This window comes from Oncorhynchus keta, chromosome 33, assembly GCF_023373465.1.
Source record: "Oncorhynchus keta strain PuntledgeMale-10-30-2019 chromosome 33, Oket_V2, whole genome shotgun sequence".
Classification (NCBI taxonomy): Eukaryota; Metazoa; Chordata; class Actinopteri; order Salmoniformes; family Salmonidae; genus Oncorhynchus; species Oncorhynchus keta.
Genome location: NC_068453.1, coordinates 12,801,452 through 12,818,511, shown reverse-complemented (window position 1 = coordinate 12,818,511; position 17,060 = coordinate 12,801,452). Strand labels below are relative to the sequence as shown.

At 42.8% G+C, this 17,060-nt stretch overlaps 2 protein-coding genes across 19 annotated transcripts in view; both read left to right on the top strand.

Moving 5' to 3' along the window:
• Nucleotides 1–17,060, top strand: part of LOC118366242 (pleckstrin homology domain-containing family A member 5-like) — a 222,493-nt gene that overhangs the window by 185,195 nt on the left and 20,238 nt on the right. Inside the window, exon 12 of one of the 18 annotated variants that reach the window (XM_052491936.1) lies at nucleotides 6,901–7,100. The exons of the other annotated variants lie outside the window; for them this stretch is intronic. Coding sequence (XP_052347896.1) covers nucleotides 6,901–6,904 — 4 coding nt within the window. The 3' untranslated portion in view covers nucleotides 6,905–7,100. Of the gene's footprint in view, nucleotides 1–6,900; nucleotides 7,101–17,060 lie in introns of those variants that run through there. 18 annotated transcript variants of the gene reach the window in all.
• Nucleotides 7,399–12,478, top strand: LOC118366243 (toll-like receptor 13). Its single transcript, XM_035748761.2, has one exon. The coding sequence runs from the start codon at nucleotides 7,844–7,846 to the stop codon at nucleotides 10,667–10,669; it is 2,826 nt and encodes a 941-aa protein (XP_035604654.1). The 5' UTR covers nucleotides 7,399–7,843; the 3' UTR covers nucleotides 10,670–12,478.

Here is a 17,060-nt window from a genome sequence, read left to right as displayed (position 1 = left end):
CACTGCAAATATATCATTCCAGTGTTTTACTTGCTATATTGTATTTACTTCGCCACCATGGCCTTTTTTTGCCTTTACCTCCCTTATCTCACCTCATTTGCTCACATTGTATATATACTTATTTTTCTACTGTATTATTGACTGTATGTTTGTTTTACTCCATGTGTAACTCTGTGTCGTTGTATGTGTCGAACTGCTTTGCTTTATCTTGCAGTTGTGAATGAGAACTTGTTCTCAACTTGCCTACCTGGTTAAATAAAGGTGAAATAACAAAATGTCATATACCTTTGACTATTAGATGTTCTTATAGGCACTTTAGTATTGCCAGTGTAACAGTATAGCTTCTGTCCCTTTCCTCACCCCTACCTGGGCTCGAACCAGGAACACATCGACAACAGCCACACTCGAAGCAGCGTTACCCATCGCTCCACAAAAGCCGCGGCCCTTGCAGAGCAAGGGGATCAAGGTCTCAGAGCGAGTGACGTCACCGATTGAAACGCTATTAGCGCACACCCCGCTAACTAGCTCGCCATTTCACATCGGTTACACCAGCCTAATCTCGGGAGTTGATAGGCTTGAAGTCATAAACAGCCCAATACTTGAAGCATTGCAAAGAGCTGCTGGCAAACGCATGAAAGTGCTGTTTGAATGAATGCTTACGAGCCTGCTGCTGCCTACCATCACTCAGACAGACTGCTCTATCAAATCATAGACTTAATTATAACATAATAACACACAGAAATACGAGCCTTTGGTCATTAATATGGTCGAATCCGGAAACTATAATTTAGAAAACAAAATGTTTATTCTTTCAGTGAAATACGGAACCGTTCCGTATTTTATCTAACGGATGGCATAAACTAGTAATATCATCAACCATGTAGTTAACTAGTGATTATGTTAAGATTGATTGTTTTTTTACAAGATACGTTTAATGCTAGCTAGCAACTTACCTTGGCTTCTTGCTGCCCCCGCATAACAGGTAGTCAGCCTGCCACGCAGGCTCCTCGTGGAGTGCAATGTAAGGCGGGTGGTTAGAACGTTGGACTAGTAACCGGAAGGTTGCAAGATCGAATCCCCGAGCTGACAAGGTAAAAATGTGTCGTTCTGCCCCTGAACAAGGCAGTTAACCCACCGTTTCTAGGCCGTGTTCTTAACTTACTTGCCTAGTTAAATCAAGGTAAAACAAAACGTCCACAATCGGTGTCCAAAAATGCCGAATACCGTACCCATGACTCTCTGAAATCTGTTACTGTTCTCTCAGACAGTGCAAACTCATTGTCAAAGCAAAAACCACCTCAAATAGCCAGCATCATACCACCCTGCATACCACTGCTGGCTTGCTTCTGAATCTAAGCAGGGTTGTTCCTGGTCAGTCCCTGGATGGGAGACCAGATGCTGCTGGAAGGGGTGTTGGAGGGCCAGTAGGATGCACTCTTCCGTCTGGTCTAAAAAAAATATCCCAGTACCCTGAAACTGCCCTGTGTAGGATGCCGTCTTTCAGATGGGACGTTAAACGGGTGTCCTGACTCTTTGAGGTCATTAAAGATCTCAAGGCACTTATTGTAAGAGTAGGGGTGTTAACCCCGGTGTCCTGGCTACATTCCCAGTCTGTCCCTCAAACCTTCACGGTCACCTAATAATCCCCAGTTTACAATTGGCTCATTCATCCCCCTCCTCTCCCCTGTAACTATTCCCCAGGTCGTTGCTGTAAATGAGAACGTGTTCTCAATCAACTTACCTGGTAAAATAACAGAAATAAAATAAATCACATTTTATTGTTCACATACACATGATTAGCAGATGTTAATGCGAGTGTAGCGAAATGCTTGTGCATCTAGTTCAGAGTATGCAGTAATATCTAACAAGCAAAAACCACCTCTGTGTGTCTGCAGTGCACTCTGTCAGTGAGTCAGCCAGCCATCTAGAGGTTAGGTTGTCTCTAACAGCAACGGGAGGACAGAGACTGAGAAGTAAAAAAACAACCACTTCCTCTTCTCCCGTGGCTATATCTCCCAGACCTCTTTATCTTGACCATACCCCTCTCTCTCTTTCTCTTTCACTGTCTCTCTCTCTCTCTCTCTCTCTTTCACTGTCTCTGCACAGTACTCTAGCATCCTTGGCCGCGAGAGCTAAAAGCTTTTCATGTCACCACTGTATGTCGTCAGGGATCATGCACTCATTTTGCTGGGCTTGTTTGAGAACAGGAGCGAGGGAGTGTTTTCTCCCTGTCTCTTTACTCTCCTCCTCCCATTCCTTTAGATTAATAAGTTATGGACCCCTGTTACCAGTAGAGCACCGCTCAATGCTCCTACTGCATCATCATCAGTCCTATATAACAGCCCAGGGAATAGGAGGGAAACTTCCAGATGACATGTGTTTAGGTGGCGTCTCAAATGGACCAATAGGGATCTGGTCAAAAGTAGTGCTCGACATAGGGAATAGGGTGCCATTTGGTACGTGTAAATACTGATTCCCTCTCTGTGTTATTCCAACAATCTGGTGTTCTCACGTTTCCAATTCCCTTTGACGGAGATAGTGTGTACATAGCAGTGCAAAGTAAACGCTCTGGTCCCAAGCTTCTATTTGAACTGTGGGCAGCAAGGTGAGATATTAGAACTGTTGTACTGTGAAATATAGATCAATTAAATCCATATGCATTGCACCTAGTACAGGACTTTATTATTATGTATTTAAAGATAGCTGTCCAGTAAAGGTATTGGCTATGTTTTTACTTATCCTTTATTTAACTAGGCAAGTCAGATAAGGAACAAATTCTTATTTACAATGATGCCAATTGTGCACCACCCTATAGGACTCCCAATCCCGGCCAGATGTGATACAGCCTAGATTCGAACCAGGGACTGTAGTGACGCCTCTCGCACTGAGATGCAGTGCCTTAGACCGCTGCGCCACTCGGGAGCCCTGTTGCTATAGCTCACTGGGCTCTACAGAAGTGTTTGTTGAACATAAGTTATAAATGCATACTTAATTCCCCTGTGCTTGTATGACATTGGCTATTGGCTGTGTTTGAGGTTATGTCTTCTTTACCACTGAGCTCTGTGTCCCTACTCTCTGGCTGTGAATTTACTGTACTAAGCCCATATTAGGAGCCCAGACATTCAGCCTGCAGCCTCTGTTATAGCCTCGCCTCAGAGCCAGCGAGAATACAGATTAGGGCCAGCGCCCTACTTTCCATTTTCCCTCTCTACCATCCATTAAACTGTATTTGTTTACGGCAATTAAGCCTCTGAAAAGAAGAAGGACTCAGAGGAACTGATGCTAAACAGCACAAACAATGGACTGGTTCAATTGAGCCCCCTGTTCTTTTAATGTCCCCTGTCCCTTTTAGCTTACTGTTGTAATGCCAAATGGACTCTTACCATGCAGTTGTTGTAGGCTTACAATACTGTCAGATGCTCTGTCTCATCCTCAAGGGGATATGCTTTTATTTATCATATACAGGCTAGTTTCTGGACATGATTTTGAGACTTCATAAAGGCCGTTGGTGTCTTTGTGTCACTGACTCATATTAACACTTGTGGTCAATCACCTCTTACTGTAATGAGTTCATGGCTCTCCTCTCCTGATAAAGACCTGAGTGTGTCTGTGATATGTTAATGACCCAGCCATTAATTGTGTCTCCCAGGTATATAAAGGAAAGGTAAAGCTAAAGCTGGGACTTATTAGCATAATGCTTTAATTAGATAAACACACAGGTAATTAGTGGCAGCAGGTAGCCTAGCGGTTAAGTGCATTGGGCCAGTAACCGAAAGATCGCTGGTTCGATTCCCTGAGCTGACTAGTTGAAAAAACAGTCGATGTGCCCTTGAGCAGAGCACTTAACCCTAATAGGTCCTGTAAAGTCACTTTGGATTAGAGTGTCTGCTAAATGTACATTTTGGTCCAAAAATCTACTGAAATGCTAAGAATCGCCGGTTAACAATTTATTGATGCTCATATTACATTATTTCTGCCTTCCGAAAAGACCTAATATTTGGTGACAACAGTGTGGAGCCACATGTAACTGTGTTGACTGTCATTGATCTACAAGTCATTTGCAAGCCGAACAACCCCCAGGCAAAATCAGTAGCCTAGTCAAACTGTGCACGGTGCCCAGCTTCACGCGCTGACCAACGAGAGGTAGGCAGCCTGTTCCTGACCTTGCACATCTGTGCGCCACTTTCAGCTTGCAAATGCTAAAATGGCTTGTGTGATCTTAGGCTTTATTAGTTGAGTGACAACCTATGTAATTTGCTAGTTTATTGTTATTTTTTTGCCGTTTGAAATTGTGTGAAAGTAAACCGGAAACACAACTCTCATCTGGCTGTACCTGCTGAATGGGGCTTACAACAGATTGTATTTTCATTGTTCAGGTTCTCTATCGGCAATAGTTTTTTAAACAATCAGTGTATATTGTCATTTTTAGATATACAGGGTAAAGTTGATCATTTCATAACGAGGACAGCTTTTGCGAGGTGCACTTTATGGCCGTAAAGAAAGGAGAAGAGAAACTGATGCTATTGTGGACATTAAACACACACACACACGCGCACGCACACACACACACACACACACACACACACACACACACACACACACACACACACACACACACACACACACACACACACACACACACACACACACACACACACACACACACACACACACACACACACACACACACACACACACACACACACACACACACACACACACGTCAGCTCCTACAGATCCAGCTCAGAGAGGCCCAGATCCAGCTCAGAGAGGCCCAGCTCATGAGCTCCATCAACAGCAGGTTTTAATTTGGAATGGAAAATATTTATGCAGCAAATGTTAGTGCAGCAAACCATATCGAATCACATGGATTCGTTCTCTAATCAAACATGAAAGGTTCAAACTAAATGCATCATTTCTGCATCGTGTCAGTCCATGTATCTACAAGTGCATTCGGAAAGCATTCAGACCCCTTGACTTTTTCCACATTTTGTTACGTTACAGCCTTATTCTAAAGTTTCCCTCATCAATCTACACACAATACACACAATACCCCATAATGACAAAGCAAATGTGTTAAAAATAAGAAACTGAAATATCACATTTACATAAGTATTCAGACCATTTACTCAACACTTTGTTGAAGAACCTTTGGCAGTGATTACAGCCTTGGGTCTTCTTGGTTTTGAAGCTACAAGCTTGGCACACCTGTATTTGGGGAGTTTCTCCCATTCTTCTCTGCAGATACTCTCAAGCTATGTCAGGTTGGATGGGGAGCGTTGCTGCACAGCTATTCAGGTCTCTCCGGAGATGTTTTATTGGGTTCAAGTCCAGGCTCTGGCTGGGCCACTCAAGGACAATCAGTGACTTGTCAAAGCCACTCCTCTGTGGTCTTGGCCATGTGCTAGGGTCGTCATCCTGTTGGAAGGTGAACCTTCACCCCAGTCTGAGGTCTTGAGCGCTCTGGAGCAGGTTTTCATCAAGGATCTTTCTGTACTTTGCTCTGTTCATCTTTGCCTCGATCCTGACTAGTCTCCCAGTCGCTGCTGCTGAAAAACATCCCCACAGCGTGATGCTGCCACCATCATGCTTCACCGTAGTTTCCTACAGACATGACGCTTGGCATTCAGGTCAAAGAGTTCAATCTTGGTTTCATCAGACCAGAGAATCTTGTTTCTCATGGTCCGAGAGTCCTTTAGGTGCCTTTAGGCAAACTCCAAGCGGGCGGTAATTGAATTTACTGAGGGGCTTCCATCTGGCCACTCTACCATAAAGGTCTGATTTTGGTGGAGTGCTGCAGAGATGGTTGTCCTTCTGGAAAACTGCACATACCTATTGATTGGTCAACTCCCTCTTGCAAAAATGTACATCATTTGTATCCTTTTGGGTTGCTGCAGTTTAGTGTTTTGGCACTTTGCCCACTGAGAGGGCTGTAAGAGAACTCAATCAGTCACCAAAGATATGGGATAAAAGACAGGAATTCAGTTGCACCATTCCTGTTAGACATTGAAGAGTAGGAAAATGAAAATAAATAGTTAAAATGTAAAAGGCTATAAAGCAAGAATTCTTAAATGTGCTCAACCAAGCAGTTGATATGTCAGTAAAATGTATGATGGATTCATATTTTTTTTAATTAAAAATACTTGGTGAAAAATATAATTAAATTGTTGTCAACTCATTATATTAGGCAGCATAAATTGGTGTTAAACCACATTTCATGACCCATGGGATCAATTAATCAATATTCAGACTTAAGGTTGCCTATACAATTATCTATATAATAGTAATTGAAAACTGCACTTAATTTTCTCTAAATGTAGTCTGAATATGTGGAAAACATGGTGGAAGAACCTGGATCATTTGAAATTTAAGAACCATTTTGAGGGACATTGTACACTATAAACCACCTGAAAACGCATTCATTTCAATGTAATTGAATTTTCATGTTTGGACTGACGGAATTACCATAACATCCGTCCTCATTTAACAATGCTTAACCTACATAGAAAAAGCCATCCAAGCAAACCTAAATTAATTTGAGAAATATTGTTTAGATGATTAAAAAGGCTATGAAAATTACCATTCGATTATGGCATTGCTAGTAATAACCTCTTGACTTCTCAACCGTCTGGTAGAGCTCTGTAATTTCCAGAATACACATGAAGTTGTAAAAATAACTATTGGGAGTTGTTATTTGAGTTATAGGAATGCTTACTTCATCAACAATATGTTTGTCAAGAAGAGAGTTCAAAGGATTAAGATTAGCAATAATGACTGTATAAAATATTGAGCTATATTGTATGCTCACAAAACTGTGTAATTATATTATTTTTTACTAATACAATTTTTCAGAGAAATAGATTTTGTTTAACAAGTCAAATGTTTTTTTTCTTCTCAAAGGTAGGGGGTCGAAATTATTGACAACCCTGAAGAGTCTTGGAAATAAAGTAGTCAATTTTTTTTTTTTGGTATTTGGTCCCATGTTTCTAGCATGAAATGATTACATCAAGCTTGTGACTCTACAAACTTGTTGGATGCATTTGCAGTTTGTTTTGATTGTTTCAGATTATTTTGTGCCCATAATGTATTGTGTCATTTTGGAGTCACTTTTATTGTAAATAAAAATGTAATATGTTTCTAAACACTTCTACATTCATGTGGATTTGACCAGGATTACAGATAATCCTGAATGAAATGTGAATAATGATGAGTGAGAAAGTTACAGAGGGTCCAAGATCATACCCCCAAGACATGCTAACCTCTTGGGGGTATGATCTTTGACCCTCTGTAACTCTTACAGATATCTTAGTGATCTTCTGAAATCTATCATGTTCAAACATATCCTTCATGTCAATTATCTTTTTTTAAAAAGAAAGAATGTCTGTCTTTTTTTGAGGAACAGAAAGAATGTCTGTCTTTTTTTTTGAGGAACAGAAAGAGAGCTGTAAAAATAGAGACTTTCACAAGCTGTTTATAACAGACACTATGACTGTACTGTACACATACAGTTCTGCTGCTCCTGAGATGTTCACAGACGTTAACTGTGACAGAGAACACACTGCAGCCCTCCACTAATTTCTTCGTTGACTGTGGGACATGTTATACTTTATTTACTTTTGGAACCAAACTAACCATTCGAGAATGACTTTGTAACCTTTTAAGTACCATTCAACTGGAGCTGTTAGTCACCGAGGAGAAAGGCATCTGAAAGGAATAAAGAAGAAGAAAGGCTCCATACTGTTTGCAGCACTCCGACGGGTGTTACTGTATCAAACCAACATTCATACAGACTTCAACCGGATCCGAACAATCATCTCAGTAGATTTGACTGTTGTTGGGAGAGATGAGAGCCATGTTTTCCCTGTTCCTGTTGATTCAGAGTGTTAGTGGATGGATGCATCCTAAATGCCACGTTTATAACAGCGAGGAATACTTTCCCACCTGGAACTACTGTCCTTTGGCAGAACAGTACACTGCTGCCTGTCGAGATGTCACAGCCGTCGAGGAGGATCTGCTTGGACTTCCCTCTAATATCAATACCCTCTGCATATCTATGAAACGTGGGGGAAATAGTTCCATGTCTCTGGGCTTTTTCGCTCGTTTTCAGTATTTGGAGTATCTGTACATTGGAGGCTGTTTTCCTCAAATCCTTCCAGCTGGGAATAGCCAGGGCCTTCAAAATCTGCAACATATGTACATTAATGGATTGGTCACTGGGTGCTGCGATTGTCATATTGGGCCTAACACATTCAGAGATCTAGTCAAGCTACGTAATTTGACCATATTTGGTTATAGGCTATCAGCAATGGCACCAGATGTTTTCCATTACATACCTCAATTACAAAGTGTCTATATTCATGAACCCTGTGTAGAGAATTTGTCAGAAATACTATGCAGAATAGTTAATATAATTTCACTTACAAAGTTAAATGTACATGCACCAAATATACAATCGTTAAACCAATCAAACTGCTCCATCTTAAAAGCTACCGAAAGCAATCTAACAAGCGTCATTTTAGATTTCGGTCAAATAAACCATATAGAGGAAGGTGCACTGGCCTGTCTCCAGAACCTGACACGTTTTTCTGGGGGCCTAAACCAGGATGTCCTACTGCGCCTTCCCCTGTCTGGCATTAAGCAAATCCAGCTCTTGTATTCCTATGGTAGGAATAGCATTGATTTTGAAAGTATCTGTAATGTAGTGTTTTTGCTTTCAATCAAGGAAATACATTTTGCCAATGTCAATACAAGCAGCCTCTCCATGTCCAGTGTTGAATTGTGCATTGGGCTGGAATATATGGGTTTTGATGGACCTGGACCCTTCCATTCTTCTCCCCATTTGAAATTTAATTTTATTTCCAGCCTCAAAAACCTTAAAATGTTATATGTATCTGGCCAGACAGAAAACAGTTTTGACCTCTGCTCGTTCCGAGAAAAACCAATCACATGGTTAACAAAACTCACTTTCATGTCGAGCAATGTACAAACTCTTTTTGCAAAACAGTTCAGCTGTCTTGAGAACCTGCGGTCTCTAGATTTGTCATGTAGTTTCATTTCAAACATTGAAGACTTTGCTTTCTTCGGATTGGCAAACCTGGAGTCCTTAGACATGACACAAAATAGTATAACCCAGTTGTATGCAAACACGTTTATCGGTTTACATAGTTTGACATTGTTAGACCTCAGGGAAAATCCACAGATCTACAATATTGAAGCAATGTCTTTCGCACAACTTACCTGTCTAAGACAAGTGTTTCTGGGGTACTTGAACTATCCACCAAGAGAAGCCGTGATAAAGCTGAATCTGACACTTGTATTCGGTGACGTTCTGAGTCACCTGACTCATCTGTACATTAGTTCAGGTATGAGGCCAATGCAGTTGATTATTGGCAGTAACATCACATCTAAACAGAACATGAGTCTCCAACTCAAAGGCCAGACGGTGTCATTTGAAGACTGTGACAGACCCTTCTTTCAGTCTGTAACCCATCTTCATGCTGATGCTGAAGAATTCCTTTGTGGATCTGAATTCATGGGAAAGTACTTCAGGTCTGTGGAGACATTTGTGTACAGGTCAAAGCTCTCAGCTAAAAGTGTGGATTTAACATCAATGAATCAGCTGATTCACCTGAGGAAACTGACTCTAGAACAGGTGGATCTTTTAATACAGCGTTCTGCCGACATCATTTTTCACAACCTGACCAAACTGGAGGTTCTGAAACTTTCAAACTGCAGGATTGACTCTTGGGAGGGGGGTTTAACTAAAGACTTTAAATCCTTGAAAACGTTATATTTGCGTATCGAGAACGTTTTTCATGTAATCTACAGCTTTACTGAACCTCTCTCTAGCCTAAAGTATTTGATACTTGATACATTACAGATGTTTTGCAGTTGTGACAATGCTTGGCTCATTGCATGGGCAAAAGGGTACAGGCCGGTTGAAGTGATCATGCTTAATCATGAAGTTATGTATAATTTAGAGGACTTGATATGCTTGTCAGACAATGGACTAGACACGCCTAACTTTGTCAAGTACACAGAAGCCAACTGCACAACAGAGGTGGGCTTTGTGCTCTTTGCTGCGACTGGCCTGGGAGTCATCTTCTTCATGCTGGTGGTGCTGGTCCATAATCTGGCCGGTCCTTACCTCCTCCCCCTCTACTACATCATCCTTGGCTGGCTGTCGGAGGCGATGCGATCAAACACCAGGGGGCGCTACCACTATGATGCGTTTGTCTCCTACAGCGGGAAGGACGAGCGCTGGGTGGTGGAGGAGCTACTACCCAACCTGGAGAAGAGGGGTCCCCCTTTCCTACGCCTCTGTCTGCACAGCAGGGACTTCCAGCTGGGGAAGGACATTGTGGAGAACATCACAGACAGCCTCTACCGGAGCCGTCGCACACTCTGCCTGGTCAGTCGCCACTACCTGCACAGTAATTGGTGCTCCCTGGAGATGAAGCTGGCCACCTCCAGACTGCAGGTGGAACAAAGGGACATCCTCCTCCTGGTCTTCCTGGAGAAGATCCCCCCTCGCAGGCTGTCTGCCCACCACAGGCTGGCTCGCCTGGTGAAGACCAGGACCTATCTGGACTGGCCCCAGGACCCCCATCAGCACCAGGCATTCTGGGACAGACTGTGGGCTAAACTGAAACCTCCAACTGAAGCCTGAGATCAGAGGTTTATGTAGAATCTTGTGTTAATGCTGAGACAAATAATGTTAGCAGATTTGTTGAGGTATTGTATTTGCAGTTAAAAGTCCTCTGTACTAAGAGCCTCCTGAGTGGCGCCGCGGTCTAAGGCGTGCATCGCAGTGCTTGAGGTGTCACTACAGACCCGGTTCGATCCCAGGCTGTGTCACAGCCTGCCGTGACCGGGAGACCCATGAGGTGGCGCACAATTGGCCCAGCGTCGTCCAGGTTAGGGGAGGGTTTGGCCCATCTCGCTCTAGCGACTCCTTGTGGTGTGCCGAGCGCCTGCAAGCTGACTCCTCGCCAGCTAGACTGTGTATCCTTCTTCCGGGTCAAAAAGCAGTGTGGCTTGTTAAGATCGTGTTTCAGAGGACGGGTGGCTCTCGACCTTCGCCTCTCCTGAGTTCATAGGGGAGTTGCAGCTTTGGGACAAGACTGTAGCTACCAATTGGGGAGAAAACATTTTTTTAAATGATTTAATAATCCTCCGTACAAAACGTCTACCGGTATTTGAGGCTTGTTTAGACAATTCTGATTCCTTAAATTAAAAAAGCCTGTTTTATTTTTTCTCTCCAAATTCAACACCTTATCACTAACACACATGTTTGTTTGTGTCTTTGTTGCTTAGAGGACCTAAAAAAGTCTCTATCACTGGTTTTATACTATTTGTGTTGTATATCAGGGTAAAACCAATGTGGCCATCTGCTGTATGCTGCTTTGAATGACAATGCATGAATGACCATGAACAATTTATTTTAATTTCAACATAGATCAGAGGTTTGTACGTACATTTAGTTGTTAGTTGTTTAACAAATGTTTTGTTTGGTCTGCCATATTTGTCATTTAACAATTCTTAACTCATGGGTGTGGGGAGGTGACTCCCTTTCTGGACAATTGTTATTTCTGCGCTATATTTGTGAGTTGGCGGGAACCTTGTTTTATTGATTTATTTGACTATTGATAACTGTTAACATTTAAATACCTTACCGTGATTGTTTTCAATTAAAATGGTCAAAAAGAAACAAAAATGGTGTTTTAGCAAATAGCAATTTCTCAAGCAAGAATTAGTGACGTCGCCAGGCATGCAAAATTCCATCCCACCAAAACAGGCTGAAATTTCAGGTCTTACACTAAAAGGGCATTATCATCACTTTCACAAATTCACAGCATTATTCCAACCTCATTGTGTGTAAATATATATAAAACACAGGAAAAACTCGCTTTTGACTGCGTTGGCCCTTCAAAAAACAATTCCCCTGCCTTAGCATAAGCAGAAGGAGTTATCTATATTTTCAACGACCACAGAGAACTGTCCTCTTATCAGACCAGTTTTCAGCAGCTTGCCTAGACCAGCAATGCACTGGCTATGGTAGGCCACAGAATAGGCCTGTTATGGCTGTCTAGCCTCCATTATTATGGTGTCTGATGGAGAGTACAGCCTTATCAGTATAAGCCACAGAGAAGCATCATCCCTCAAGCTAGAGGTCAAGTCTTCCCCGGGAGTAACCTTGGCTAAGACCTGAATAATTTATGTTAGCTCCTTGAGGCTTGAGCTCTGTGGGCAAACACAAGCTATAGACTCGGGTTCATACCCAGTTGGTCACAGAAGCATCTCTCTAGCCACAAGTTAAGCCCTCCCCAGGTCTTCCTAGTGGTCGTCCAGGGTGAAAGTTGCAGACGGGCCAGGGGATCCCGCTCTTTATCAAGGTGACTATGGACTCCATAGAGAGAAGGGGGAGACACACACATGACATTGTCACAGGGAAAGCCAGGGAGATAAGACTGGAAAGCTGTTAATGTCGGCGCTGCCTAGGTGGGTGGGTAGATTTACAGAGGGGAGGGCGCGGCAGACGAATCTCAGGATTCCTGCTACGTTTTCCGCCACACAATTTACATCCGTCGTACTGTGCCTTCCTATAGAGTCGACCAGATACCTGTCAGTGAGTACAGTATGATATCGACCCAGAGTGGATGGAGTCTGTCGGCGAGCCAGATTTTTTTCATGAAGGTAACGCAAAGTAACATAAATAGGAATATAACGTGTTACTTAAATGTAATGATTAATATGTACTTTTTCAAGTAACAAATCCCAACACTCTGGTGGTAACTAGAGGGAAATATATTACTTTTTCAAGTAACTAATCCCAACACTAATCCCAAAATAACATCTAGTTGTAAAAAAGAAGAAAAAAACAGCTAGATGTTATTATTTGAGTCGTTCGTACCTGGAATTTAAAGTGACATGTTTTTTTTCAAGAAGAGACGGTTAAATGGTTAAGACTGGTTTGTATTACCTACAGCCCATTTCCTGTGAGAGGGAGCTGGAGCCCAGTGCCTTTTACAGTAGGTAGTGTACAGTGCCTTTTACATTAGGTAGTAGATACTGTACAGTACATTTTTTACAGGAGGTGGTAGGTAGTGTACAGTGCATTTTACAGGAGGTAGTAGGTACTGTACAGTGCATTTTACAGGAGGTAGTAGGTACTGTACAGTGCCTTTTACAGGAGGTAGTAGGTAGTGTACAGTGCCTTTTACAGGAGGTAGTAGGTAGTGTACAGTGCCTTTTACTGGAGGTAGTAGGTAGTGTACAGTGCCTTTTACAGGAGGTAGTAGGTAGTGTACAGTGCCTTTTACAGGAGGTAGTAGGTAGTGTACAGTGCCTTTTACTGGAGGTAGTAGGTAGTGTACAGTGCCTTTTACAGGAGGTAGTAGGTACTGTACAGTGCCTTTTACAGGAGGTAGTAGGTACTGTACAGTGCCTTTTACAGGAGGTAGTAGGTAGTGTACAGTGCCTTGTACTGGAGGTAGTAGGTAGTGTACAATGCCTTTATAGGAGGTAGTAGGTAGTGTACAGTGCCTTTTACAGGAGGTAGTAGGTAGTGTACAATGCCTTTTACAGGAGGTAGTAGGTACTGTACAGTGCCTTTTACAGGAGGTAGTAGGTACTCTACAGTGCCTTTTACAGGAGGTAGTAGGTACTCTACAGTGCCTTTTACAGGAGGTAGTAGGTACTCTACAGTGCCTTTTACAGGAGGTAGTAGGTACTCTACAGTGCCTTTTACAGGAGGTAGTAGGTACTCTACAGTGCCTTTTACAGGAGGTAGTAGGTACTGTACAGTGCCTTTTACAGGAGGTAGTAGGTACTGTACAGTGCCTTTTACAGGAGGTAGTAGGTAGTGTACAATGCCTTTTATAGGAGGTAGTAGGTAGTGTACAGTGCCTTTTACAGGAGGTAGTAGGTAGTGTACAGTGCCTTTTACTGGAGGTAGTACGTAGTGTACAGTGCCTTTTATAGGAGGTAGTAGGTAGTGTACAGTGCCTTTTACAGGAGGTAGTAGGTAGTGTACAGTGCCTTTTACAGGAGGTAGTAGGTAGTGTACAATGCCTTTTACTGGAGGTAGTAGGTACTGTACAGTGCCTTTTACAGGAGGTAGTAGGTAGTGTACAGTGCATTTTACAGGAGGTAGTAGGTACTGTACAGTGCCTTTTACAGGAGGTAGTAGGTACTGTACAGTGCCTTTTACAGGAGGTAGTAGGTAGTGTACAGTGCATTTTACAGGAGGTAGTAGGTACTGTACAGTGCCTTTTACAGGAGGTAGTAGGTACTGTACAGTGCCTTTTACTGGAGGTAGTAGGTAGTGTACAGTGCCTTTTACTGGAGGTAGTAGGTAGTGTACAATGCCTTTTATAGGAGGTAGTAGGTAGTGTACAGTGCCTTTTACAGGAGGTAGTAGGTAGTGTACAGTGCCTTTTACTGGAGGTAGTAGGTAGTGTACAATGCCTTTTACAGGAGGTAGTAGGTAGTGTACAGTGCCTTTTACAGGAGGTAGTAGGTACTGTACAGTGCCTTTTACAGGAGGTAGTAGGTACTGTACAGTGCCTTTTACAGGAGGTAGTAGGTAGTGTACAGTGCCTTTTACTGGAGGTAGTAGGTAGTGTACAATGCCTTTATAGGAGGTAGTAGGTAGTGTACAGTGCCTTTTACAGGAGGTAGTAGGTAGTGTACAATGCCTTTTACAGGAGGTAGTAGGTACTGTACAGTGCCTTTTACAGGAGGTAGTAGGTACTCTACAGTGCCTTTTACAGGAGGTAGTAGGTACTCTACAGTGCCTTTTACAGGAGGTAGTAGGTACTCTACAGTGCCTTTTACAGGAGGTAGTAGGTACTCTACAGTGCCTTTTACAGGAGGTAGTAGGTACTCTACAGTGCCTTTTACAGGAGGTAGTAGGTACTCTACAGTGCCTTTACAGGAGGTAGTAGGTACTGCCTTTACAGTGCCAGTTTACAGGAGGTAGTAGGTACTGTACAGTGCCTTTACAGGAGGTAGTAGGTACTGTACAGTGCCTTTTACAGGAGGTAGTAGGTACTGTACAATGCCTTTTATAGGAGGTAGTAGGTAGTGTACAGTGCCTTTTACAGGAGGTAGTAGGTACTGTACAGTGCCTTTTACAGGAGGTAGTAGGTAGTGTACAGTGCATTTTACAGGAGGTAGTAGGTACTGTACAGTGCCTTTTACAGGAGGTAGTAGGTACTGTACAGTGCCTTTTACAGGAGGTAGTAGGTACTGTACAGTGCCTTTTACAGGAGGTAGTAGGTAGTGTACAATGCCTTTTATAGGAGGTAGTAGGTAGTGTACAGTGCCTTTTACAGGAGGTAGTAGGTAGTGTACAGTGCCTTTTACTGGAGGTAGTACGTAGTGTACAGTGCCTTTTATAGGAGGTAGTAGGTAGTGTACAGTGCCTTTTACAGGAGGTAGTAGGTAGTGTACAGTGCCTTTTACAGGAGGTAGTAGGTAGTGTACAATGCCTTTTACTGGAGGTAGTAGGTACTGTACAGTGCCTTTTACAGGAGGTAGTAGGTAGTGTACAGTGCATTTTACAGGAGGTAGTAGGTACTGTACAGTGCCTTTTACAGGAGGTAGTAGGTACTGTACAGTGCCTTTTACAGGAGGTAGTAGGTAGTGTACAGTGCATTTTACAGGAGGTAGTAGGTACTGTACAGTGCCTTTTACAGGAGGTAGTAGGTACTGTACAGTGCCTTTTACTGGAGGTAGTAGGTAGTGTACAGTGCCTTTTATAGGAGGTAGTAGGTAGTGTACAATGCCTTTTATAGGAGGTAGTAGGTAGTGTACAGTGCCTTTTACAGGAGGTAGTAGGTAGTGTACAGTGCCTTTTACAGGAGGTAGGTAGGTGCCTTTTGTAGGTAGTGCAGTGCCTTTTACAGGAGGTAGTAGGTACTGTACAGTGCCTTTACAGGAGGTAGTAGGTACTGTACAGTGCCTTTTACAGGAGGTAGTAGGTAGTGTACAGTGCCTTTTACTGGAGGTAGTAGGTAGTGTACAATGCCTTTATAGGAGGTAGTAGGTAGTGTACAGTGCCTTTTACAGGAGGTAGTAGGTAGTGTACAATGCCTTTTACAGGAGGTAGTAGGTACTGTACAGTGCCTTTTACAGGAGGTAGTAGGTACTCTACAGTGCCTTTTACAGGAGGTAGTAGGTACTCTACAGTGCCTTTTACAGGAGGTAGTAGGTACTCTACAGTGCCTTTTACAGGAGGTAGTAGGTACTGTACAGTGCCTTTTACAGGAGGTAGTAGGTACTGTACAGTGCCTTTTACAGGAGGTAGTAGGTACTGTACAGTGCCTTTTACAGGAGGTAGTAGGTACTGTACAGTGCCTTTTACAGGAGGTAGTAGGTACTGTACAGTGCCTTTTACAGGAGGTAGTAGGTAGTGTACAATGCCTTTTACAGGAGGTAGTAGGTAGTGTACAATGCCTTTTACAGGAGGTAGTAGGTAGTGTACAATGCCTTTTATAGGAGGTAGTAGGTAGTGTACAGTGCCTTTTACAGGAGGTAGTAGGTACTGTACAGTGCCTTTTACAGGAGGTAGTAGGTAGTGTACAGTGCATTTTACAGGAGGTAGTAGGTACTGTACAGTGCCTTTTACAGGAGGTAGTAGGTACTGTATAGTGCCTTTTACAGGAGGTAGTAGGTCGTGTACAGTGCATTTTACAGGAGGTAGTAGGTACTGTACAGTGCCTTTTACAGGAGGTAGTAGGTACTGTACAGTGCCTTTTACTGGAGGTAGTAGGTAGTGTACAGTGCCTTTTATAGGAGGTAGTAGGTAGTGTACAATGCCTTTTATAGGAGGTAGTAGGTAGTGTACAGTGCCTTTTACAGGAGGTAGTAGGTAGTGTACAGTGCCTTTTACTGGAGGTAGTAGGTAGTGTACAATGCCTTTTACAGGAGGTAGTAGGTAGTGTACAGTGCCTTTTACAGGAGGTAGTAGGTAGTGTACAGTGCCTTTTACTGGAGGTAGTAGGTACTGTACAGTGCCTTTTACAGGAGGTAGTAGGTACTGTACAGTGCCTTTT